General features: G+C 38.6%; 1 protein-coding gene across 1 annotated transcript in view; it reads left to right on the forward strand.

Annotated features, from left to right (window-relative positions):
- Positions 1–494: 494 nt before the first annotated feature.
- The window catches only part of LOC136818193 (uncharacterized), a 56217-nt gene continuing 29177 nt past the window's right edge, over positions 495–27534 (forward strand). The window contains 32 exon segments of the mRNA XM_067074589.1: positions 495–759; positions 852–957; positions 1431–1518; positions 4165–4874; positions 5137–5261; positions 5415–5528; positions 5734–6108; positions 6317–6488; positions 7131–7406; positions 7819–7947; positions 8143–8327; positions 8673–8786; positions 9162–9983; positions 10278–10759; positions 11152–11753; positions 11894–12525; positions 12882–13029; positions 14886–15109; positions 15496–16371; positions 16698–17284; positions 17747–17990; positions 18313–18847; positions 19367–19587; positions 20081–20650; positions 20867–21040; positions 21851–22105; positions 22358–22597; positions 22936–23163; positions 23421–25163; positions 25371–25775; positions 25983–26631; positions 27275–27507. Coding sequence (XP_066930690.1) covers positions 681–759; positions 852–957; positions 1431–1518; positions 4165–4874; positions 5137–5261; positions 5415–5528; positions 5734–6108; positions 6317–6488; positions 7131–7406; positions 7819–7947; positions 8143–8327; positions 8673–8786; positions 9162–9983; positions 10278–10759; positions 11152–11753; positions 11894–12525; positions 12882–13029; positions 14886–15109; positions 15496–16371; positions 16698–17284; positions 17747–17990; positions 18313–18847; positions 19367–19587; positions 20081–20650; positions 20867–21040; positions 21851–22105; positions 22358–22597; positions 22936–23163; positions 23421–25163; positions 25371–25775; positions 25983–26631; positions 27275–27507 — 12343 coding nt within the window. The 5' untranslated portion in view covers positions 495–680.

Genomic DNA, 27534 nt, shown 5'->3' on the forward strand with positions numbered 1-27534 from the left:
TAATACCTGCTATGCAAAATGTTTTTTTCTGTAACTTTTTATTCAAGAAATAAAACGAGTCCAAGTAGAGAAAAATGCTTGACGATGTTGGAATTTTTGCAATTAGGAGTAATCTCATTTCTGAAAAGGAATATTTAAATAGAGAATAGGATTGCATAGTTACCGTATTCACGAGTCAAATAGCAACTCATTGTTACTTTCCTTGAATTTGGGAAAAAAATCCATAATGGCCGTTTCTTTCGAAATGATAAAGTTGTATAAGCGACAAAAAAATAGACTCATTAAATATTCACATTTTTTCGAAATTTGAAAGTGTTTCAATAATAGATTTATCGTTTTACTTTGATTGATAGGAAAACATGTCTAAAATGAGATTTTCTGCTGCTGTTTTACACGAGTGTTTTATAGATGCGGGGATCCATTTTGTGTTTGTTATGTGACAATATTACAACATGTTCTTATATATTGTTTTTTTTGTGTTTTACCATAGCTCAATAGAAATAAAAGAAAGGTGAAAAAGCTGTATAGTAATAAACTTACATACGATATATAAAATATAGGAATAATTAAAGATTTATTTGGAAGAAACATTAATGATTATTTTGTAACAAAGTGACGAATGGTGTTGATCAAAATATTTTGGAATGAGAAATTATCAATAAACTTTGTTTTCTAAAAAAATGGAGGAAAAAGTGCGGATATATTTCTACATTTTGGTGATTTTTTATACTCTAACTCATCTACAATCAACAGAAGCAGGTAGGTTATAATTCTTACTAAGATATTAAAATTCTCGAACCTGAAAAGTTATGTAGTGGTTGTGATACGATTTCACTTTGTTTTGATTTTAGCGTCATGTAACTGCACTGAAACAGTCTTGTCAGGATGCGATCCTGGAACATTCTTTACAAATTTCAACGGAACTTGGGCATGCTTTGATTGCCCTACTGGACATTAGTAAGTTTCAATGTTTATATGTTTAGGAAATTGGATAAGTTTGAGGCTTTTTTCGAGGTTTCTCACTTTTGAATATTTTTATCATCAACATTTTCTCCGCGCTCGTGGGTAATCACAGACCCAATAATGATCATTCAAATTACTGACCAGAAATCATCTTTTGTCTCAATTTAGAATTATACTCTGTTTGTGATGCGAGGGATATATGTAGAGATTATTTTTGTATATTTTCAGTGTTTGAAGCTTCTTTTGGGTTTTTTTATCAAAATATAGTGAATTTTGTGCTTTATATTGTTGTAATAACCATATTTCGTCGGTCTGTAAATTGTTAGTTCTCCCAAAGCGAAACACACGGGATGGTCTGTAAAATCTTATTCCGGAGAATTCTAATGTAAACAAAGCGAAAGCGAAAGTGCTTCAAAATAAAATGGCATCTTGATTTTCAAAGTTAAAGTTTATTTCTTGAATTTTAGCTGTCCTGGTTCTCGTAATTCTTCGATACCTTGTGATTTTGGATTTTACAATGACAAAGTCAAAGAATCTTCTCAATCTGCATGCAAGGTAAGTTTCTATCCTGATTTCAACAAGTTCCAAAGTTTATGGTTTTCTCTACTGTCTAGATGGGATTTTCTGATGACATCATCAGTTGTTTACATTTTGTTTGAAATTGCCAGCTCAAATGAGCACACTCTATTGTAATTTATCCTGTAAACAAAATGATGTCATCATAAATCTATCTTTACCTGGCCTTCCAGTGTTTTTGTACAGTGCCAAAAAAGTATCATTTAAATTTATTTACGCTGAACGAAGAACACAACTATACTTGTCTCGTGTTCCATTGCCAGAATTTTCAATACCTGACACGTAAAAAGGGGAAGTTTTAACACTGGACATACTTTTCGTGTCCCGTGTTGATTATAAAATGTTTCTTCAAGCAAAACAACAGACATTTTTTGTGCGGTGTTTCTGTAGTAAGCAGGGTGCGCCAACAGGCAGGGTTATTGTTTCGTCAGTAAAATCTTGTACTACAGACCTTTTGCTAATCAGGCAGTTAGTCACACTAGGGAATCAAGCTTTCAGTAATAACAACAATAGTTTTTTACAGGGTGTCGTTGCAACAACCAGCTTTTCAGAGCATGTCATGGTTGCCCCCAAGGAAAATTTCCAACATCAAAACTCTACACCTGAGATCTGTTTCCCACCACAAAAAAACCAGAAAGACTGGTGAGATTAGCCAGTTTTCAATAATTTTGCCCCTCAAATGTAGATATTATCAAAATTTTGCTCCTGCTCTTGAAAAGTAAGCAATCTTTGCCCCCGAGATCTAGATGATTTCTGCTATACTCTGCAAACTGGGCAACAACAAGGATGAGTTCCCAAGATAATTGAATTAGGATACCATCCTTTAGTAGGCGAACGCGACAGTCAACACATGCATAACTAATTGCTCCACACTTCAGTGGATGCAGTAGGAAATTAGATATTACCTGTAAATCAGTTTTGTTTCAATTGGCACACCAACATTCTCTCAAATTAGCACAGGATAACGCTGTGAATCTTCTCACACAACATTCTATAAAGTATTAGCTCGAGTATTAGGGTTTTATTTCCACAATACGGAGCAGATAATTTCCAGCCCAAATTGGGGGAATAATCAATATGTGGAACTGAGTCAATAGATTGTCACGTTCTTCCATACGATTATTGAAAGCTTGCAAAAATAAAATATGCACATAGCGTCAGCCCCCTGCTATTTGGGTGGGGGCTACACCATCAAAAAAGCCAAAAATAGGTGGGGGCTAAAGATGTTTCAAATATTTGGGGGTAGCTGAAATCTCATCATTTAACTTGGGGGCTCATGAAGCAGAAAAGTCTCATGAGCAGACTTTTAAAAGTGTTGAGGGTAGAAAACCCTGGGGGCTACCAAAAATTTCATGAATCTTTGGGAGGACTTAAAACTCAGGGGGGACCTAATTTCTGCCTGGCTGACGCTATGAGCAGTAGCCAGCTAAATAACCAACCAAAATATGTAATTTAATTTTCAAGATAGTCCCCTGTGTTGTTAGCCATGGATTACAGGCTGAAGTAAAAATAATTCCGCACATGATTGGTCACTGTTTGAGGTCAGGCAAAATTTCCAAGAAATAGCCTATCCGGCTGTGCGCCAATCTAGGTGGGTGTATTCTCCCCTGTAGATCTTTTTCTTTGCTTCAAATTCTTCTTTTTCTACTTTACTTGCAAGTTAAGTAAATAATAATTAATAAAGCGTTTTCGCAGAGCCTTAGGGGGCGCTAATGTGACTAACTGTCACTATGTAAATGTTGAATATTTAAAAACTCAAGCATAAAAACAATGACAATAGAAAAATTAGTGCACACTTATTATTATAATTGTGCATTAATAAGTTATTTTTTTAGTGCTAGAGTTTTTTATTATTCAACATGACATCATGTTTAGCAAAAAGCCTAAAAAAATATTACTTTTTTGTTTTACCTTAGATTTTATTTAATAAAATAAGATCCCACCTCTATATATAAATTCTCTGCTTTTATTATATACTTCTCTGAGTTGTTCCTGCTGCTTTTTCTTGAAAATACATAACAGTATAATAATAATGACAATAAAGCATGAAAAAGGCTGTTTGACCATTGACCACCAAAAAGAGGATTTTCTCTTTTCTGCGTCACACAGGCAAAAAGATAATCATATGATAAGCGTTTGATGATTGTATCAAGACAGAAAATCAAGCCATTGTGAACAAGCCCAATGTCATCTAATTGATTTGTCTTTTACAATACAGCTGTTGCCTAAAAACAAAATAATTCACCCTATTTGTACTAACTGAGGACAATGTATGCTGTAGTAATTTGTTAATTGAAAAGACCATTGTGTTTGCCTAATGTTATAGACCTCTTCCTTTACACAATGTTGTGTTTGAAATTAAAAATCCCAGCTGACTCCGGCATCAAAACAATGACAAGAAAAAGCTAGTATACACTTACTGTATACTTATAATGCATCAGTGTATTTTTGTTATTTTATATGAGCTGCTTTACTTCCTCTTTAAATATTCCTCTCCGCTGCCGTCGTCCGTGGTCACATGGAATTACTTAGAGGGGCTGTAAGTAATTTGAGTACAAAACCAACACAAAATCCAAGCTAACTGCAACTTAATTATGATTTATATAATGGTATATACTTTTTTAGGAATGCCCTGCTGGATTCTACTGCCCTGAAAGAGGAGAGCTTCCGAAACCATGCCCCAATGGCTACTATTCGAATTCATCTGGAAGTACATCTTGTGAAATTTGTCCTCAAGGTTACAGCTGTGGAGTACCCTCAGACAAGCCAATCAAATGCCCAAGTGGAACATATAGCTCTCAAGGCAATATAACATGTACCACATGCCCGAATGGGCATCACTGTAGTAATGGAGCTCCTCCAGTCATGTGTACTGCTGGTGAATATTCAAGAATTAACGATGAATCATGTATCGCTTGTCCTGCTGGCTATAAATGTCCCATTATGGGGATGTCGGATCCTATTATTTGTGAGAACGGATACTATACAAATGCTGAAAGACAGATAAGCTGCAAATTATGTGAGGCAGGGCGCAGTTGTGCTAACAGAAACGGCTCGGAGATTTGCCAAGCAGGAACATACAGCCCACCTGGTGTTATGGAATGTCTCCCGTGTGGAACAGGGAATTACAGTACTAGTGAATCATCCATTTGTCTTATATGTCCTGCTGGAAAATCCTGTATTGATCCTGCTCAAGATCCTCAACCTTGTCCACAAGGTTATTTTTCAAATCTTGGTGAATGGATATGCACTTTATGTGAATCAGGAACAAAAGCATTTAGTAATGGAACAGGATGTGTACCGTGTGATCCTGGGTATTATTGCCCAAGTCCTTTGTAAGTATATTGTTACTGTAAACTTTTCTTCAGCTTGAGCATAATGTTAAATTTCAGTCATCATCCCTTGGATATAGGATGGTGACAGTTGATTGATTGTTGATACTCTATTGTATTCTTTTCCATTTGAACTTTTTTATTTAAGAACACTGCTGTAAATAGTCTAAAGCAACAGTATTACATAATATTCCCTCTTCATTAGTTCCACAAATTTTATGTATGATTAAACATGGTTTTCAACAGAATCAATTTAATTTTTTAGATATTCACCAATTCCATGTCCAAACGGGATGTACTCCCTTGGAGGGGCATCTTCAAATTGCACAATGTGCCCAGCTGGATTTGAATGTCCTTCATCAGCTGCAACCCCTATAGCATGCTCTGCAGGTATGATTTCCTATGCTTTAATCTCGCATTATCTCTTGTATTATGTTTTATGTCATAATAGTTAACCTTGACACACATATAGTGATCACAAATTTGTTGATAAGTTTCATATCAACTTTTAGAATTTATTGAAATATGGACCCTCTTTTCTAGCAACATATTCAACTGGATTTGCAACAAAATGTCAAGTTTGTTCAGCAGGCTATAAATGTCCCAACAGAGAAAGGATAGAACAATGTCCCAGTGGAACATATAGTACAAACAATGGTAGGTCACAAAAGTTTTTTGAATATTTCATTAAAAAATTACACTAAAACTACAATTCCAAAAAGTAAGAATAGTAATACTGAAATTTCATAACATAAAGGAGTTTCATATTAAAGATTCATTCAATTGAAGATTAGATCATGTATAGTCCATTCATTTTCATTTTGATAATTGTCCACAAATATAAAAAACATTTTTTTTAAAGATCTGGATTGTATCACCTGTCCAACTAGAAGTGAAGGAAAAGCATGTACCTCAAGAGACCAATTACCAGTTCCGTGCAAGAGTGGGCAATACCTTAACGATGATTTAACCACTTGTCAAACATGTTTAGCAGGTTATCAATGTCCTTCCCCATCAGATGTCATGTCAAAATGTCCCAATGGGCAATGGTCACTTGCTGGAGCCATAACCTGCGATGCTTGCCTATTGGGATTCTACTGTCCAAACAATGGTTCAATGCCCATTCCATGTCCTACAGGGACTTATAGACACTTGCCAACAGATCTTGAATGCAATAAATGCCCTGGGGCCCATTCTTGTGAAGACCCTGGTGCAGCACCTGTAGCATGTCAAGAAGGTTAGATATTGTCATTCTTTCAGTTTTTAGTTTTTTACTTTATTCAAGGATATTTTAAGATAATTAAGATAACATATTTGTGGATAAGTTGTAAAAATACAAAACTAATTTTGCTTAAAAAATACTGTTGTGTTAGGCCATGTGGCTTTGATTCACCCTAATCAATGTCTACAAATATTGATTTTATTTTACCATCTTTACATTCTAGGAACATTGAGTGCAGAAGGTTCAAGTTCATGTTCACCGTGTCCTGCTGGATTCTCATGTTCCAATCCATCAGACCCTTCGAGTATAACACCTTGTGCTGCTGGTAGTTTCTCTCTGTCTGGAGTTTTGACCTGTACTGCATGTCCAAAAGGCAGTTACTGCCCATCCACTGTGTACGTATGAATTTATATTTTAAGTTCCTTTAGACTTTATGCTACCATCCTTAGGTTAAAAGAAATAAAGCAAGCAAAGAATTACTGCAGCTAATAAGCGACACATTGAATTTGCAGCGTTATTAGGAGCCACTGTTATTTCAAAACTCAATATTCAGGTGATGTGCTTATTAGAGAGTGGCGTTTAAAGGGACATAAAAGTAGTAAAATGTAAACATTGCGCGAACAACGTGTCGCTAAAGAGGACAATTAAAATCATGTGTCGAAAACAAACTTATAAAACCATTGAAAAAATCAAAATCAGCCATATTTGTTTATATTTTTTATTTTGACATGTGACATTTGTTTTGATTTTGTATTCTGCTGCATACGGTTTGTTTACAAATTTCGCCTGCCAGTACTTTATGTCCCTTTAATATTAGAGGAAATATGGTATCGATTTTTTTTTAAATATGGAACCTTACCGAAACAATTTCAGCATTTGATATCAAGAATTTCATTTTTCAGGAAAATCATTTCTTTCTTTCTTTCCAACGAGGGTATTTAGATAAACTCAGAATTCAAAATTCAGTCTTAAATTTTCCAACTTGTATTTCCCCCGTTATCTTTCATCAACTTGCAATGAGTTTGTCAATCTTTTAGATCTGCATCCACTCTTAAATGTCCACCTGGCTATACTTCAGGAGTAGGGGCATCAGAATGTACTCCCTGCCCCGCAGGTTACGAATGCCCTACAACTGATCAAGCTCCAAGCCCTTGTGCTGATGGTCAATATGCTACTGGTGGTGCTATCAGCTGTATGAATTGCCCCGCTGGTTACGCTTGCCCCAATAAGTCTTCCAATGCCTTGATTGCTTGTTCTCCTGGATGGTATTCTGAAGCGATGAAAACAGAATGTACCCCGTGCACTGCTGGATTGTAAGTGTTTTTTTTTGTTGTTGTCACTTTTCTTCTTTCGTTGTTTAGTTTGTCCTTATTTCTTGCATTCTATACTTTTTATTAGACTACAGTCTTGATGTTTTAGAGTTAATGGAATGGTAAATTTATTATACAGTGGATTCTCCATAACTTGAAAACACAAGGGTAGCACAAATATGTTTGAGTTAAGGAAATTTCTTCAAATGAATAGTAAACTGAAGGGAACATAAAACTTTTCTTCTTATAAGTAGGTTCGAGTCTCCATTTAATATATGTATATAATATATTTTCATTCTATTGTACCTGTAAAAGCCAACATGTAGAAAAATCCACAATGGAATATCGTATACGACAGTTACTATCAATTGAAATCTAATGGATTTTTAGTTTAATCACACATCCTCAATTATAGTTACTGCCCGAAAACCAATGTCAAGGAGGAGATCGAATGTCAGCCAGGGACCTACTCAACATCAAACTCTTCCAAATGTACCTTCTGCCCCACTGGTCATGAATGCCCTCAAACTGATCAGAATTTAGTGTAAGTGATTTATTTGCGTAGTGTCTGCGGCTTTCTTTTAAGACCTTCTTATTCATTAGGGCTCATTATTTAAGAAAAAAAATCACTGCTTATAGTTTTTTTCATAGGACCCCATACTCACTAGGCTGTTACTCTTTGGATAAACAAAAATCATATACAGTGTATCCAAGCATATTTTTTCTTCATTAAACATAGGACCCCATGTTCACCAGGTCGTTATTCTTTGGGAAAACAGCAAGCGTGTACAGTTTGTCCGACTGGTAAATACTGTCCGACGCCATCATCAAGACCAATCAATTGCCAAACTGGATATTTTTCTTTGGGTGAAAAAACAAATTGCACTCAATGTGAGGCCGGATATGAATGTTCTGATCCTACAGGTTTGTGTTTTGTTCAAGATGGTTTTAAACATCAGTTTTTTAAAGCATACAATATTTTAAAGCCTAATTGTGGATTTGTTAAATACTTAGGATTATTATGTATAACTCTCAATTTCTGATTCTTTAAATACCTTCAGGATTTTCTCCTTTGCAACAAAAAACAAAGCAATTCAAATCAATTCAAAACTAACAAAATGATTCTTGTTTATTATCTTTGCTGTATTCTCCCTCTATTAATTCCTCAGACGTTTTCTATTTTACTAATACCATTCCATGTATTCAATTTTGTTGAATGCCATAAACTCTTACATTGATTTAACTGTATTTTTTCTGATCCATTTCCAGATCCGAATATTTGTGAGCATGGTACTTACTCATACAGTGGCTGGGTTGTATGTCGCTCGTGTGACCCTGGATACCAATGTGTTTCTGGATCCGTTAGTCCACGCCCTGCTTCCGGTAAGCTTTCATTTTATGGTTACACTCTGCGGTTTTAACTAACAAAGTACAAAAACGAAATTGGATTGGCTAATTTTGTGAATAACGTCATTTCTAACCAATAGAAAAAAGCTTTAATGTTTCATTATAACAATAATCACGAAGAAAGCCATTTTGTGGACTAACGTCATCCCTATCATGTTTTGGTTTTTAGCTAATATTATCTCAGTTTTTAAAACGGTCTATGTGTAAACTAAGAATAACGTGCTAAAAAATAACTGTTTCATATTTCATTAATCTGAATCTATCTTCTAAGGGAATTTTCTTTTTGTTTTTGACAAAAGCTTGTGTCCCTTAAATCTAACCTTTGATTTCTTATTAAAAATTTGTGAACAGGTATCTGTCCATTTGGTGGTTATTGCAGCGATGGCAAAACATTCACCGCTTGTCCACGTGGTACCTACAACAATAAGAATGGATCAACAAGTCTTGCCGATTGTCTCTATTGCCCAGCTGGATATTACTGTCCAGGACCTGGTGTTATTGACTATGAGAAATTTGTTTGTGAAGCTGGTTATTATTGTCCACCCGCGACTCAGTACAAGACGCAGTTCCCATGTCCAGTGGGTAGTTATAATTCAGAGACAAACAAAACAAGTCTAACAGATTGCCTCGATTGCCCAGCTACGAAATACTGTATTCAAGGAACAAGCACACCTGCCGAATGTCCGAAAGGTTATTACTGTCCAATCAAAACGGGCGATTCTACATCATATGCTTGCCCGATCGGAACTTATTCGGGTACATCGGGTTTGGATAACCCCACTCAGTGTATCGATTGCCCAACAGGACATTACTGCCCGGACGGTAGTAAACAAGAACCAACTATTAGCCCGACGCCTTGTCCGCCCGGTAGCTATAACAACGAAACTAAAGCCGGACATAAGTTAAACTGTAAACCATGTGACCCTGGACGGGCCTGCCCAGTCCCTGGTTTAAACTACTCTAGAGATGCGTGCGAAGTTGGACATTATTGTCCAGCAGGTACAGTCAGCAGTGATGACTTCAAGTGTTTGCCTGGAACCTACACCAATGAAACCAATCTACAAATGGCTGAGCAATGTTTATCTTGTCCCAGAAGTTTCTCGTGTGGATGGGGCACTGGATTTCCGCGTCTCCATTGGCAACCGTGTAAACCAGGCCATTACTGTCCAGAAGGTAAACGTTTTTTTCTTTCTAGGTTTCGAACAAATTCTACATAATGAGATCATTGTGTAATATTTAACTGCAAAGCAGTATACAATTCATCATTAAGATATACTCCTGAATACTCGTTAAATGGTGTTTTAAGGTGTTTAATGGTATTCTAATTAGCTCAAAAGGCGAAACATTTCGAATTCATCTCGCAGCTTCCAGCTGTGGTGTTTTCAATTTTACCTTATATTTATTTTCATGATCTGGCTATATTTACACCACAATCTTTGAAACGTTTACAATTGATTTCATTATCAGGAACCTCTTCACCAACCAATTTTCCGTGTCCACCTGGAACCTACACTACCAGTTCAACTCTCTGGGAAGCTGGACAATGTACGACGTGCGAAGCCACCCGTTACTGTTTGGGCGGTGAATCGACCACCCATCTTTGCCCGCCGGGACACTACTGCCCTGCAAATACAAAATTCGCGGAAGAATTCCCGTGCGCTAATCGAACGTATAACCCAGACTATGGGAAATTCGAACAAGCTCAATGCAAAGATTGTCCAATGGGATATTTCTGTGAAAAAGGGACAGTTCAGCCATATGAATGCCCTATTGGAACTTACATGCCTTATGGTTTCAACGTCACTTCAAATCAGACAGAAGGTGAAGCTGGAGGATATCAGAATGATTGCCTCGATTGCCCAGCTGGTCATTATTGCTTGAATGCAACTATCGTCCCCAAACAATGTGGCCTTGGGTTTTACACAAAACCTGGCCAATCAGTGTGTCAGGTAAAAATATGATTTTATAAATTTATTTTTCTTCAATTTGAACATTTGAAATTTTACTCGAGAGAACACATAAAAGCTGGTATATTCACAATTACGTCACATTTTAGATGCAACTTCTTTTAGCAGTTATTTCTGTAGCAATAGTTTCAGGCTCGATTTTTAACCCCGTTCAACAAGTTCTACAAGTATCCAAACGCTAAAATCGATAGTTTTTTGACCAAGTTTTCGACCATGGTTTCTTTAAAAGAATCTTGGACCTTTTCTCTGACGCTCTTAAGGTAATATGAAACGAGGTTTTATGTTCTTTTTGGTATCTGAACCTTTAAAAGTTTGCTCACAATACATCCATTTCATTATTTATATTTTATCTCAACATTTCTTTTTATTTCTAGTCTTGCCCAAAAGGTTATTACTGCGACAACGTCACCACAACTGAAGCAGACATGCTCCAAAACAAGAAATGCCCCAAAGGAAAATTCTGTTTCGGTGGTCTAAGAGACGTCTCAGAAGCCACGAACTGTGCGAAAGGACATTACTGTGTTGAAGCAACAGATCGTCAAGTACCGTGTCCGGTTGGAACCTTTAACCCTGACGAAAGTGGTGACGCTTTGTCGGTATGTCAACCTTGCACGGCTGGTTTTTATTGCCATGAAAGAACGATCACTCCAACTCTACAGTGCGACAAGGGTTACTATTGTCCAACAAACATCACAGACGGGGTCTCGACCCTTCTTATCGGCTCTTACGGTGTCCAACAAGTGCCATGCCCGAAATCAACTTATACAAACGTTGTCGGAACGCCGAATATCGAAAGCTGTGTAGCGTGTCCCGTAGGTCATTACTGTCCTACAGGAACTGCAGAACCAAACCCGTGTCCGATGGGATACTACTGTCCACCAGACTCTTTCACACCGTCGCCTTGCCCGATTGGAGCTTACGGTCCTAGTGAGAGGCTCCACTATCGGGAGAATTGTACACTATGTGATAAAGGAAGGTAGGTGCTTATTCACGGAATATTTGTCTTTGGTATTTTCTTCCTTTTCATTATTTTGAATTAGTAATACGCGAACGTTTCATTTTGATGATTTTTAGTTATCTTGCGTCACAAAGATACTCTCATTTCTTTAATTTTAGATATTGCGATTCTCAAGGTCTAGCAACAACAAGAGGACTGTGCGATGCTGGTTACATCTGTACGGGTGGTGCTTATACTGAAACTCCTACAGATGGGAAAACAGGGAGCTTGTGTCCTGCTGGTGGATACTGTAATCCTGGTAGCTGGCAATCTGATCCCTGTCCACCTGGTACCTATTCCAACACTTCAGGAGCTATTAATGAGAAAGACTGCCGGAGTTGTGATCCAGGGTATTTTTGTGCAAATGCGCGGGGACCATCCCCTGATGGTCCTTGCGATGAAGGTCATTACTGTACCTCTGGTGCTGTCAGCTCTAAGCAACATATTGCCCAGCCCGGTTTCTATGCGCCCCGCGGCTCTTCACAACAGATTCCGTGCCAAGTTGGAACCTATCAACCAACGGAAGCAAAAGGTAGCTGTGATCCTTGTCCACCTGGTCGCTACTGTGAGACAACTCAGATGTTGGACAACAAGCCGTGCACTGCTGGCTCTTACTGCCCCGAAGGGAGCGAGGTACCAACTAGCTGCCCCGCAGGGACTTACAATAATCAGACTCACCGCTCCAAATTAGAAGATTGTCTTGATTGCCCGCCAGGCAAGTTTTGTGGAACGAGCTCTATTCTACCATCAGGTAAACTACTTTTTCATCCCTTTATTATTTTTCTTCATTCGGTTAAGCCTTTTTCGCCTTACTCCAAGCTCTTTTCAACACAATATGAGATTTAATTATTTATAAACTTAAAAATTTGGAGTTTAGGGTGATATTTGAAAGATTGCAGTTCATCAGAATTTACCAAACATGCGAGGCTATTTTTTAAAGAATCAAACAGTCTAAAATCATTGCAAATTTTGTTATCCTTGATTGTCTGGGAAGATTGACGTCAATAATAAATGACTTCCAGACTAAAAGTTATTTCAAATACCACAAGGTGTACTATAATAATACACAGTTTGTTAGCTTTACATTATTTCAAACTTTTTTTGCAGGAGAATGCTTTGCCGGTTTCATATGTTTCAAGAATGCGATATATGGAAACCCGGTCGAAGGTGTCAGTTGGGGAAGACTTTGCGCCCCTGGTTTCTACTGTCCGCAAGGAACTACCATTGAAATTGCATGCCCTGAAGGCACATATAAGTAAGTACTTTTATGAGCGATGATTGGTGTTATGCTCGAAATAAAGACGCTCTCCAATTCGATTTTCAATGGGTTTGATTTTCATCGAATATATATAATAAGGAATAATATCGAACGGTAGAACGTCGAGTTAGAGAATTTCAACTGTATTTTTATTCAAATATTTGTTGTACTCTAGGTTTTCGAATCCAAATTACGATGATAATTATGTATATAAGTGAATAGGAGAGACGTCTTCGTAGAATTTACTGCGAGAAATATTATTATTTTTTACCGTTGAGAGCCAAAATTTTTATCTATCCTTGTTGAATTTCGGCGAAACCTCCACCATTTTTGGACCTACCCCGGTGGGGTGGAGGTCCTATAAATTAACCCGTGTTCGTTAGTTAGTTAGTTAGTTAGTTCGTTCGTTAGTTACCAACTTTTCTCGAGATTGGCTCATTCAATTTTTCTGATTTTTTGCACAAAGGTGCATTACTATAAACCCTCGAATGTGACGGAGCCCGATTTTCGAAAAAAAAATTTTTCCGGCCGGTAGAACCGGAAATGTCCCGAAAAAAGCGGTTTTTTGAGATTTTCTCGAGATTTTATCATTAGTTTTTTGCGATTTTTTGCACATAGATGCACATTAGTACTGCCGAAAAGGTGTCGAAAACCGTTTGCCGAAAAAAAATTTTTTCCGGTCTGTAGAACCGGAAATGTGCCGGAAATCGTCGTTTTTTCACATTTCCGTCACATTTTTTCAACTTATTTAATTGTTTCTTTACAGAAAAATGTTCTTTATGATGATGCCCAAAACTTAGCATCGTTTGATTTCCAAAAAAATCATCCTTTGAATCCGGAACTCCTTAAAAATCGCCGGAACAGCCGAAAACCGGCGTAAAAACGGTTTTCCTTCATTTTTCAACTTATACTCCACAGATTTTCATGATTTTTTTTGCACAATGATGTAAAATGGCAATGCCCAAAATGTGACAGAGCCCAATTTTCGAAAAAGAAATTTTTCCGGCCGCTAGAACCGGAAATGTCCCGAAAAAAGCGGTTTTTTGAGATTTTCCTCGAGATTTTCTCATTAGTTTTTTGCGATTTTTTGCACATAGATGCACATTAGTACTGCCGAAAAGGTGTCGAAAACCGTTTGTCGAAAAATTTTTTTTTCCGGTCTGTAGAACCGGAAATGTGCCGGAAATCGTCGTTTTTTTCACATTTCCGTCACATTTTTTCAACTTATTTAATTGTTTCTTTACAGAAAAATGTTCTTTATGATGATGCCCAAAACTTAGCATTGTTTGATTTCCAAAAAAATCATCCTTTGAATCCGGAACTCCTTAGAAATCGCCGGAACAGGCGAAAACCGGCGTAAAACGGTTTCCTTCATTTTTTCGGGTCAAGTTGAACATTTTACAAGAATTTTTGTCATTGCATTGGTCGTTAACTATTCAAACAAAAACATTTATTATATTTTTCTAAAAAACGTGTCATCTCTATTGTTTTGAATAACCAATTATGTGAGCATCTTGTAAAAACTTCAACACAACTGATTTTTTCAACTTATACTCGACAGATTTTCATGATTTTTCGCACAATGATGTAAAATGGCAATGCCCAAAATTATACATTACTTCCATTAAATTCTAATTATTCGTTTTATAAATAGGTAGGTCCATTAAAGTATTACTTGTTTTATGATGGATTGAATTTGACACTTTTTTAGTTTCTGAGATGTGCATGATGAATTTTTTTTTTCAATCCGAGATTTGTGAGAAAACCAGGTCGCCCTTCACTGCGGTTGCGAACTTACTTACTCATTAAAAAGTACCTCTAAATACTAACCTGAATAATTCTCTCGTTTTCAGTGGTATCAGTGGCGGGAAATCACCATCAGACTGTAGACTGTGCGATGATGGAAAATATTGTGCAGGTTTGAACAACACAGAGCCCACTGGTGAATGCGATCCAGGCTACTTTTGTAAAAGAGGAAACAGGCTAGCTAAACCGAACAACGGTACGATCGGCGGTATATGCCCTCTTGGTAAATATTGTCCTGGTGGAACATCTGTACCTAGAGACTGCCAAAATGGTAAGTTTGGACAAACTCGAACCCAGTCCCTTAGTTCGATTTTAAGGGTTACATCACGTCCATCAGTGAGATCAAAAAGTGCTGCAAGTGGCTCTGGGTACGAGATTGAATTTTTAGTCCTTTTTCCAGCGTGAAAAAATCAAAATACGGTTACAGGGAAGTGAATTATTTCTGACTACTACAATGGTACACAACGTCATCTTAGCGTTCATATAACGTTATATAAACATGAATATTTTCGATATTTTTTTACCAACGTTAATTTTATATCAAATATCCTAAGCTTTGTCAACTTGATTCACTTGTTCATATGTGTACTTAATTCCAACCTTTTAATCAAAATTTTAAACCCATCGACATATTTACACACTTTCGATTTTTTTCAGGGTATTATGCAAACGGTACTGGTTCTTGGGAATGTACAGTGTGCTCCGAACGTTTCGAATGTTTGAACAGCCCTGAATATCCTGTACCATGTGAACAAGGATACTATTGTCATCAAGGGGATAGTCCGGAGTTTCTCGGTGTCAAACAACCATGTCCGTTAGGAACATACGGTGCATCACCTATGTTAAGTAAAGTTGAAGGTTGTACTAAATGCCCTGGAAGGCGTTTCTGTGGAAAAGTAGCCTTAACTAACGACAGTGGTTTATGTGAAGCTGGATATTGGTGTAAAGAGGGCGCCTCCTCAAGTCAACCCACCGATGACCCGAACAGCAATTTCGGGAAGTGTCCGACCGGTGGGTTTTACTGCCCTGAAGGATCTTATCAACCGTCACCGTGTCCGCCCGGACGTTATTCACCTGCCGGTAAAGATCGTTTGAAATCGGTCGATGAATGCGATTTATGCTTGGCTGGACAATACTGTGAAACTGGTACCCAGACTACCACGAGTGGTGATTGCGATCCTGGTTTCTATTGCTTGAAAGGCTCTCCGATGAAGCAACCAAACGATACCTATGGTGGGATATGTCCACCTGGCACGCACTGTCCTGCTGGAAGCTCTTGGCCTGTTCCCTGCGAAGCTGGAACATATAACAACATCTCACAACAAGCGCAATGTAAAGTTTGTCCGCCCGGTTGGTATTGTCCGGAAAACAGCACTTATCCGTTACCCTGTCCGCAAGGATATTGGTGTGGTGCGGGAACGAAGTTTGGTTACCAGAACGCATGTCCTGAGGGGACGTTTAATAGCTTGGTAGAACAAAGTTCCATAGAAAATTGTGTGAACTGTACACCTGGATACTTCTGCGATAAACAAGGTATTCATTTTAATTTGTTATTTTAAATTCACGGTGAGTTATTATGGTAAGAGATTTTCAAAGCATGAGAAATTGCTGCATTAGTTCTCCTTATACTCTTAGCATTCTTTCCAAAATGACGGATCTTATACCCTAATCCGATTTCTAGTGTATCAAATATTAGAGCGTCGTTTATGAGAGTTTCTTGTTGGCGATGACTATGGAACAATGGAGCGTATCGAATTTTAGAATGTGGAATTAGAGAGTGTAAACTGTATCTCCAAACCATCTTTAGCTCTCTAAAGTTCTTCGTCCATCTGATTTCATTTTTGGTTATCTGTGCTTAGGTCAATCTGTAGTCAACGGTTCATGCGAAGCTGGCTACTACTGCACATTAGGATCTGTATCGCCGACACCTTCAGATCCTAGTCAAGGAGGCATATGTCCTGCTGGTAGTTATTGTCCAAGAGGCTCACCGAAACCCATCAAATGTGACCCCGGAAAATACTGTCCGAACCAAGGTTTGCATGAGCCGTTTGCCAACTGTTCCGCTGGTTTTTACTGTTGGTCCGGATCAAGATCACCTCAACCGAATGATAACGTGACCGGGAATCCGTGTCCACAAGGTGCTTATTGCCTGGAAGGAAGTCACAACTACACTTTATGTCCGCCTGGTACGTACTCAAACGCCACTAACAATACCAAGCTTGAAGATTGTATTCCGTGCACGGAAGGTAGTTATTGTTCCGGTTACGGTAACCCGAACCCGACCGATCTTTGTGATCCGGGATTTTACTGTCCCGAAGGACAACTGAGAGCGGAACCGCCCACTTACCGATGCCTTGTTGGTCATTATTGCCCTCGGGGATCGCCGGTCGGGAAATCATGCGCATCCGGTTTTTACCAAGATGAAAGACAACAAGAAAATTGCAAGGTAAACTGAAAAAAAAAATCTTCTATCTTAGTTATTTGAAATTTGGTGTTATTCACTCTTACAAGAAATTTAGCTTGTCTCTTACCTTTTACAGCTTAAAAAATATCTTAGATATCCGAACTTTACAAAGAAAAATGATCAAAATATCGTTTAGGCACTTATGGCTTTATTGCGGTGTAAATCATCATCACGGATGTATTTTCTCATGCCCTTAAAAGGCTACATACACTAAACAATATATTGTCAGGAAATCGGGGAGTGCTGTCAATGTAATGTCAGGTGCTCACTATATTGAAGAAGTATTTGAAACATATTACCAGCTCGATTTGCAATATTCCAATAATATATGGGGGTCGTTTACATAAGGAAAGTTCCTTTGTACATTACGTTCTGCAAAACATATTGTTCGCCAATATATTTGGAAGTCTAATGGTTTATTTACTATCGTCTCAACAAACACAGGTCTGTCCAGCTGGATACTATTGCGATGATCAAAACGGACCAATCGTTCATTACAACTCCACCATCTGTCCTGAAGGAATGTATTGTCCCAATGGTACACGCTACGCGAACGAACATAAATGCCCGCGCGGTACATACAACAATAAAACAGGCTTACAAACGGTTGAACAATGTACTCCATGTGAAGGTGGCTTTTATTGCGATGAAGAAGGACAAACAACTTTTTCTAAGAAATGCAGTCCAGGTATAATTTTGCTTGGGTTTGGTAAATAATGTTAAAGTCTTTCCGCTATTATATGTGTTAAGAATCTATCACCAATTCCATCGTTTCCATAGTGGAAAGCCTCCCAGCTCCATTTACACTCACTCAGTCGCTCTTGAAGAAAACATATATGATTAAAATTACCTCGTTGGAAAGACAATTTTAAGTTGATAAATTCAAAAGTTTAATTTTTTTGAAAGAGATTTAAAATGAATATTCTTTCTTTTGAGTTAGCTCCTCGAAAACCAAATGTGAGAAGATTACCCAAAAAGAATACTTTTCTATTTATTTTTCCCTTTTTCAGGTTATTATTGCCGAAGCGGTGCTTACGTTTCAACGCCGGAAATCTACACACCTCTTGGAGTGTCCGAGATCTTAAACATGACAAATTGCAGTTGTCCGGAATGTCTATGTACCGTTGGAACGTTTAACAAAACAAATGCAGGACCATGTCCGGCTGGTTATTACTGTGGTGAGGGTACAGATGAGCCGGAACCCTGTCCACGTGGTACTTTCAGTAATGAAACCAAGCTTCAATCTGTGGATCAGTGTAAGAATTGCACCAAAGGTGAATATTGTGATGAACTGGCTATGAAAGAAACAGCCGGCCCCTGTTGGCCTGGATACTATTGCGACACAGGTGCCCAAGTAGCAAATGAAAAGCCATGCCCACCCGGCCGTTATTGCATATCGGGCACCTATGAGCCTGAGTTATGTCCGGCAGGTACATACAGGAATACAACCAATGGTAAGAATTTGACGGATTGTTGGCAATGCACTGGAGGCAAATATTGTGAAGGAGATGGACTCGATTATCCAACTGGTGAATGCGATCCTGGGTAAGTTGAAAAAGAACACTTTCTTTCTTTCAAAAGGGTACAGTGTTGATGCTCTCTAATTCGACGTTCTACTATTCGATAGGTTCCCTTATTCGATAAAATTTAAAGTCCCCGTCAACAAGAAACTCTCATAAACAACGCTCCCTTATTCGATAAGCTCCCTTATTCGATGATTCAATTCAACTCCCCTTGAAGATCGAATTAGAGAGTGTCAACTGTAGTTCTAAAGTGAATGAGGAACAGCGTGTGAAGGAGAAAAGGAGTGAATTTGAAAGCTCTTTTACGAAGATAAATTTTTGAATATTTAAAAAAATTTCGAGCCCCATGCAAAGATTTGGGCGAAAACTGTGAAAAATAGATATTTCTTCAATTTATTTAGAGTTTAATGATTTGCACAAGTTGTAGGCAAATCATTATTCGATAGCTTTTTGTACAAAATCTAAATGCCAAATTCTCTTCAACTGAAAGAAAGCTGAGTGTAAAATAACATAAAAAATAAATTTTCTTTTTTCAATATAGATACTACTGTCCTCCCGGCCAATCACTCAAACAGCCACCAACCTTTTTCTGTCAAGTGGGTCATTATTGTCCTGGAGGAACCGCTGATCAACTCCCATGTCCAATCAATGAAATGGCAAACTATACGCATGCGCATAAGTGTGATTTATGTCCGGCTGGTTTCTATTGTCTTCAATCAGGTGTACCTGTAGAATGCGAGAAAGGATTTTACTGTCCGGCAGGTATGATTGTTTATAGAATTTTTTTAGAAAGAATCAAATCTTTTTATACTTCCAGCAAATCTATCTCATTTAAATTACAGTTGAATCTCGATAAGAAATACTACGGCTAAGTTTTACCCCTTTTTCCTCGATCCTTTGAACTTCTTGACCCTTTGAACTTACTTACCCTTAGAGAAGATTCAGATAAGTGTATTTCGTGACAACGAATATCGGAACGCTTCAACGGACTTTTGGTTATTCGGACCTCTATTATTTGAATCCTTCTTTTCGAACAGATTCTTAGTCATAGAGGGAAACCCTCAAAAATCGAAATCTTTCTTTAATTCGAGCAAGTTAAAATACCTTTTCTGATAAGCGAGAGTCAAATTAAAGTAAACATTTTTAGAAAATTTTATTTGCTCGTTTTAATAATAAATTATAGGTACCGGAAGATCTGATTGAAATATTTGAACTATTTGAAATTTTTTAATAACATTACTTTAATTTGCCATAGGTACTGGAAAGGATTTGCGACCTTGCCCTCGTGGAACGTACGGTCCAGAACGTCAATACAACAGCGTTCAAGACTGTAAACCGTGTCCGGCCGGAAAATTCTGCGCTTACCAAAACCTTACAACATTTACCGGCGATTGTGATATCGGACATTGGTGTGCGTACGGGCTCGACAGATCAAACCCGATCGGAATGAATCAGACGTTGAATGAAACCGAATCTGGAAACGGGACGTGTTACGACGGGCGAGAAACGGGATACGGTGGGCGTTGCCCGATTGGTCATTTTTGTGGACAAGGTGTAGAGAAAGCGCAACCATGTGAACCCGGTACTTACGCTCCGATCGAAGGACTGGGTGAATGCTACCCGTGCTTAGAAGGCTTCTTTTGTCCGAACCCGGGTATGTCCGATTACAAAACCTTCCCTTGTCCGACAGGTCATTTTTGTCCGAATAACACCAAAACCGCCCATGAAAACGCCTGTCCGCCCGGAACGTATTCTGACACACCTGGAAATACGAAACTCGGTGATTGTAAGGAGTGTCCGCCTGGAAAGTACTGTCCAGTTGAAGGTATGCTTTTCTTTTTATGCTACACACTTTTATTTATTTTGTTCAAGGAGAGATAAAGGTTTAACCGTTTTATGATTTCTTTCGTTGACAATGCCATATAAACCTCCATAACTTCATAACTCGAACAAATTTTTGTTTCCTGTGCGTGTTCAAGTTATGGACTTTCCTCTGTATATAGTACAACCTCCATCAATTTTACATTCTGTCTTTCCGAAGGTATGAGTGAAGCCAACCACACATGCTCCGAACGTTATTTCTGTCGACGTAATGCCACGTCAGCAACTCCTGATCAAGGTGAAAATGCAAACGTCTGTCCGAAAGGTAGATTCTGTCCGACAGGAACTGGAGAACCAGAAATGTGTCCTAAAGGAACATTTAATAATCATACAGGTATGAATAGTTTTAATTTTTCGAGAAAATGATTTTATCATTATTTGTTTTGTGAACAAATCAATACAGCAAGTGATGAGTTAGAGAGATCCACTAACATATTTCTATGACAAGAAGGTGATAAAATTTACAAATTTGTAAATTTAATTTTTTTCAACTTGTCATAGAAATATGTTAATTTGATGAAAAAAAATTAAAAAGAAACCTCCAAAGACCGCGGTGCATTGTCGAAGGATTAGGCTAATAAAAATTGTTGTCTATCGAGTAACAAGCTTCAGAGAGTATCGATTGAAATGATGTCAACTTTTACCGAATGATATTGTTTTCCAATATTTTATTAATCAAAAATGAAAATGGGTAGACCGTACTTTAAGTAATATTTGCCTTTGTACTCACCAATTTCCCTGTTGATTTTTTTAACATGCTTGGTTATACCTTTTTCCTCGACTTTTTCCACGTTTAAATCTAAGAAAGAGGACTGGGTTCCAGTTTACTTGGCCGAATGAAGTTGCTAATCACCTTATTGATGGGTGTACCAAGCTCCGATTTAGACGGCCGACTTTCTACCTTAATGTCTTTTCTAATTGGTAGAGTAAGCAAAAAGTGGACAGAACGTTGGCAATCAAAATCTTTGCTTGAAAAAGATTTAACGAAGTCTTTGCATTGACGTCTAAAGAAGGCAATGCATTGACTTTAGACAGCCCACTTTATGTTCACTTCAATTCACAATTAGAATAGGCAAGGCGAATAGTGGATGGCATAAACCAGAGCTAACTTCCTCTATATCTTTTATTTTCTATACCTCAAAAGGTCTTGCTCACGAATACGAATGTCAGAACTGTACGGCTGGCTATTATTGCCCACAAGCAGGACTAGAACAAGAATTCAAGTTATGCGAAGCAGGGTTCTATTGTCCTGAAGGCTCGTCAAGTGCTCAACAAGTTCCATGCCCGATGGGCGCTTACTGTGAGACGGGATCCTCCGCCCCAACGCTTTGTAGCAGAGGTACTTTTCAACCTGAAGTACAACGAACTAATTCTTCACAATGTCAGCCCTGCACTAAAGGTAAGGCTAGATTTAATATTTGATATCTTTTGTTGTATTTAAGATTTCGCTTGTTTAATCTTGGTTTTGAAAAATTTCCATTTCGATCGATATAATTGTTTATCAAATTTCAGCTCATTACGACTAATATTTTCGTGTGAATACTCAATATCTTGAAGGGAGAAATTTCGAGATGATGCATTGTTTTCAGAATGGAATGTTTATTTTTATTGAAAGAAATTTTTTATAATTTTCATTTTCGTTTTTTCAAAGGTTTCTACTGCGAAACAGACGGTCTTAGTAACGTCACCAATCCGTGCCAAGCTGGAGCCTATTGTCCGACCGGAAGTCAGGTACCGGCACCTCACACTTGCGACTTTGGTTTCCACTGTCCCTCTGGGTCCTCAGAACCACAACCTTGCATCGCCGGTTTCTATACCAACGCAACAGGACAAGCCATCTGTCAGAAATGTCTACCAGGAATGTATTGTCTACCGTTGACATGGCGACAAGGTATTTATTTTCGCTTAAACTTTCACCTAAAAATTACAAATAAATTTCTTGAAAATAAAATGATACAGTCATTGCGGACCTGGTTTCGAAGTGTTGTTGCCAAGTTACATAAAATCGAATTGAAATAACTAAACGCCGGTTTAGCTTACGCCTTAAAAGCCCTTAATGTTTGCACTACTGTATGTAATCTAAACGAAACTAACAACATGTACTAATATTTGTAACATAAGAAGTAAAGATACGCTGGTATATGTAGAGGCCAGACCTTGATTTGTAAATGGTTCATATAACAGCAAGAATTTTTCTCTAATGAATGGACTTTTTGTTCCTATTTTTAGGCATCCCACAGAACGAGTCCATATCTTATAAACCATGCACAAGAGGTCATTACTGTCCAGAACAGACTGGTGCTTATCAAAGACCGTGCCCCGCTGGAACCTTCTCGAACGAGACCGGATTGTCAGATGTTTCACAATGTCAATCATGTACACCGGGTCATTATTGTAGCGGAGCTCTTCTGACGGAAACTGATGGTCCGTGCGATGCTGGATACTATTGCAAAATTGGTAAGATTTGATTTGACTGTCATATTTTTCTCGGGTGCCAATGTGAAGCAAGGATGGTCATCTGTTTTGAATCATTTAAACTATTCTATTTTCTTTTAGGGTTTATTATATATTCATTAAGTCACTTTTTACTTTTTACACTCCTTTTCTTTAGGAGGTCTGTCGGATAAAAGATGAATCTGAAAAATTGTATTCAAATATTGCAAAAGTCTCACCTAGTGAAGTTAAACTATTTTCATTATCCTTTTCGTTTTCAGGTGTTTCTTTGGCCAAACCATATGTGGACACATACAATTCGACCAACGATACATGCCGTTACGGCCTTCTCCTAGGAAGCACTTTTAAAGGAATCGGCGATATTTGCCCGAGAGGTCATTTCTGCCCAACTGGATCCATACAACCTTCTCAATGCGCTGCTGGATCATACAACGATGAAATAGGACAACCTGCTTGTCAGATATGTCCAGAAGGGTATTACTGCCCCGAAGGAACTATTTATTACAGCAATTACACTTGCCCTGAAGGTCATTACTGTTTGCGAAACACTACCGAGAAATATCAGTATCCGTGCCCCGCTGGAACCTTTAACAATGATACCGTACAAAAATCGCCTTCCGCTTGTTTGCCATGTACCGAAGGGTATTATTGTGACGGAACAGGAAATGAACGGCCGGACGGCCCGTGTGCTGAAGGTTGGTACTGTAGTGGTAGCACAGAAGATCAGAAACCGACAACTAATGGTGGGAGATGCACAGAAGGGTATTATTGCCCTCTTGGAACAGCCATTCCTTTTGAATGTGATATCGGCAAATTTTGTGGAAATGAAGAACTTGCGTCTCCATCCGGAAATTGTTCGGCTGGATATCATTGTAAAAAGAACTCCACAATACCGAACCCGACTGATAATATTGTTGGCTTCGAGTGTCCTGTTGGTTATTACTGCCCCGAGGGAAATTTAGGACCGATAGCTTGTAAACCTGGCACTTATCTGAGCACCACAAGAGCGTTGAACGAATCTTACTGCACGCTCTGTGATGCCGGTAAATTTTGTAATGATTCTGGATTAGAGCTACCTGTAGGAGACTGTCTCCCAGGTTATTACTGCCCACCTGGACAACAATCTTCAACCGCTTATGAATGCTCTGAAGGACATTTCTGCGTTGGAGGTAAAGGATACGAGGAGCCATGTCGATCTGGTACTTACCAAGACTCAAGAGGAAAACCAGATTGTGTTACGTGTCCAGCTGGTTATTACTGCAACGCAACGAATAGTCCCGTTATTACGTACATCAACACCGTATGTCCACCCGGATATTACTGTCTCAACGGAACAGAGCGCGCCGATCAATATCCTTGTCCCGTGGGAACGTTCAACAACATCTCTGGACTCGCAAAATCTGACGAATGTACTCCGTGTCTCGGTAGTTTTTATTGTGGACAAACTGGTCTCGTTTATCCAAGAACACTGTGCAGTGCAGGATATTTCTGTAAATCTGGCGCCCAGACTTCAACTCCAGAAGAAGGTCCGGATGCAAATGTCTGCCCGCATGGTCATTACTGTCCGGAAGGAACTGATGAGCCTCGAAAGTGTCCGGAAGGAACTCTCGGACGTACCACGAAGCTGGAAAGTGAAGAACAATGCTCTGATTGCCCTGAAGGTCAATTTTGCGATATACCTGGTTTATACAATACAACCACCGTATGCCAAGCAGGTTTTTACTGTCCAAACGGTTCTACATCTGCAACTGAAAAAGAATGCCCAATGGGAGCTTATTGCCCAGCAGGGAGTCCTGCACCATTACTTTGCCGCGCAGGAACTTTCTCAAATAGAACACGGTTATCGCACGCTGATAATTGTACAGATTGTTATGCGGGATCGTTTTGTGATCAAGATGGTTTGATTTATCCAGCTGGTGATTGCCTGGCGGGATTTTATTGTCCTGTCAAGAGTATACAAAATAATGCTGTCGAGTGCCCAATTGGATTGCATTGCCCTACAGGTAAAATTTTCTTTCTTTACCTCTGAAATTGGAGTGCTTCTTGATAGAATTATCATTTAATTGCATTCGCGTTTAAACATTTTAAACACTCGATAAGATAATGGAATAAAATCCCAGAATCCCAAGGAATTGGAAGTTTGTTTGCCTTGTAAATCTTCTAAATTTAAGCTTGATGTAAACCATTTTTTGAAATTTTGTGATATTTAGCAAGCAAGACACCTCGTGAATGTTTAGCTGGAACCTTTACAAACTCTACTCGTCAATCAATCTGTCAACCGTGTCCTGAAGGATTCTACTGTATGCCTGTGAACCTGACCGCTGATCCGTATTCTGGCTATACCGAATGCCCGCCCGGTCATTACTGCCCCACCGGAACTGGTCTCTATTGGAAACCTTGCGTCCCTGGAACTTATAGTAATCAAACTGGATTATCGAGTTTATCGCAATGTCTCGATTGCCCTGCTCGTAAATATTGTAGTGAATACCGTGCCTTAACTTTTACTGACGATTGCGCAGGTGGACATTATTGTGTGCGTGGTGTAGATAGACCATACCCAGTGGAGAATACAACATTGTACGGACCGAACTGTACAAGAGTTGGTGAGCATACAGGTAAAAACGATTTTCTTGCATAAATTTTAAGGTTTATTTGAATTTTTATCACTTCCAAAATTATCATTTTACATCAAAGAAGGTTTTTCGTGTTAACAAACCTCTTTTTAGATCCAGTGACCAAAAATATTTATATCACTGCAAAAGGTGAATTTTTGACTTTGGATTTTATTTTCTTTATATTTCTACTTAAATTCCGTTTTTCAGGTAAGGGAGGGCTCTGCCAACCTGGTACATATTGTCCAAGAGGTTCTGAATTACCGCTTGATTGTCCGCCTGGAAGTTACCAAGACGAGCCGGGAAGTACCGGATGTAAAGCATGCCCGGTTGGTTATTTTTGCTACGGGAACTCTTCAGATTACATCGGAAATGATTGTCCTACAGGTCATTATTGTCTCCTGAATACAACCCATCCTTACGAACATAAATGCTGGCCTGGTACCTATAACAACAAAACCAATCAAATTGACAGTTCTGCATGTGTATCCTGCGATGCGGGTCAATATTGTGCGGGATATGGAAACCCAAGTCCAACAGCTCTATGTGAAGAAGGCTATTATTGTCCAACTGGCTCAATAAATGGTACAGCTGTGATCTGCCCGATCGGCTTTTTCTGTCCAAACGGCTCCAAAACGCCAACACCGTGTTCCCCTGGATATTACTGTGACCGCCAAAGTCTCGCTAAACCAACTTTTGAATGCAAAGAAGGTTATTATTGTACTTTGCAAGCGAGTCAAGCCAACCCTACTGATAATACGACTGGTAACATTTGTCCGAAAGGTTATTACTGTCCGAGAGGATCTAGAGAACAACAAGCTTGTCCGATTGGAACGTATCTGAACAGCACGGAAAATGTGTAAGTTACTTTTTTTCCTTTTTTCAAAATACAATAGACTCTAAGTATATTCATCTGGCGGCTGTCGGTGGAGCTGAGAGTGAGGGAGTCTATCCCCTTTTCTATTCGCGTTAAACCTGATAGATCGAATGCTGAGGTGGAGCGCCACACTTACTCTCAGCTCCCACTAACTTACCGCTTAGATCACTTTACCCAATCTAAGCTACTCATCCGCTGAGTTGGCGGTGACCGGGGATCGAACCCATAAATCTTAGATTGTAAGGCGAATGCTCTACCGACTGAGTAGCCACTTAAGAGTAACAATTTAAAAACTCTTCAAAAACTCTCATAAAATACTTCTCTACTACGAATTTCCATGTAATTCGAACAAACAGTTCTCCTATTCTAAATCAAATTGTGCAACTCTTTTTCGCTGACAGGTACATACTCGTCTTTGTCGATTTTTATCTTAGTGAGTGTTGTTTGTATAAAGGTTTCGCGGGATAACCTTTTATGAAGTCTATCAGCTAAAAGTAGACTTTCTTTCTCTTCGTAGACTCGTAGACTTATAGTATAATTTTTAAAGCTTTTATAATTTCAACTTTTATCCTTCAAAATGGAAAATTGATATTGTAGAAATTGATATTGTTACTCTTTTTCACAGCAACATGACTGACTGTCAAGATTGTCCGCCAGGTCAATTCTGTGATGGAAACGGGCTGCCCGTCCCGTCCGGTATTTGCCGTCAAGGTTTCTATTGCACCGGACGCGCAGAGAATGAAGCACAACATCAATGTGAACCCGGATATTATTGCGAGGATGGTTTCCGCTATGAATGTCCGTCCGGAACTTATCAAAATGATCCGGGACAATGGCAATGTAAAACATGTCAGAAAGGTTAGTTTTAATGGAACGTTTTGTTCT

Source organism: Clytia hemisphaerica, unplaced genomic scaffold, assembly GCF_902728285.1.
Source record: "Clytia hemisphaerica strain Z4C2 unplaced genomic scaffold, Clytia hemisphaerica genome assembly, whole genome shotgun sequence".
In the NCBI taxonomy this organism is placed as follows: Eukaryota; Metazoa; Cnidaria; class Hydrozoa; order Leptothecata; family Clytiidae; genus Clytia; species Clytia hemisphaerica.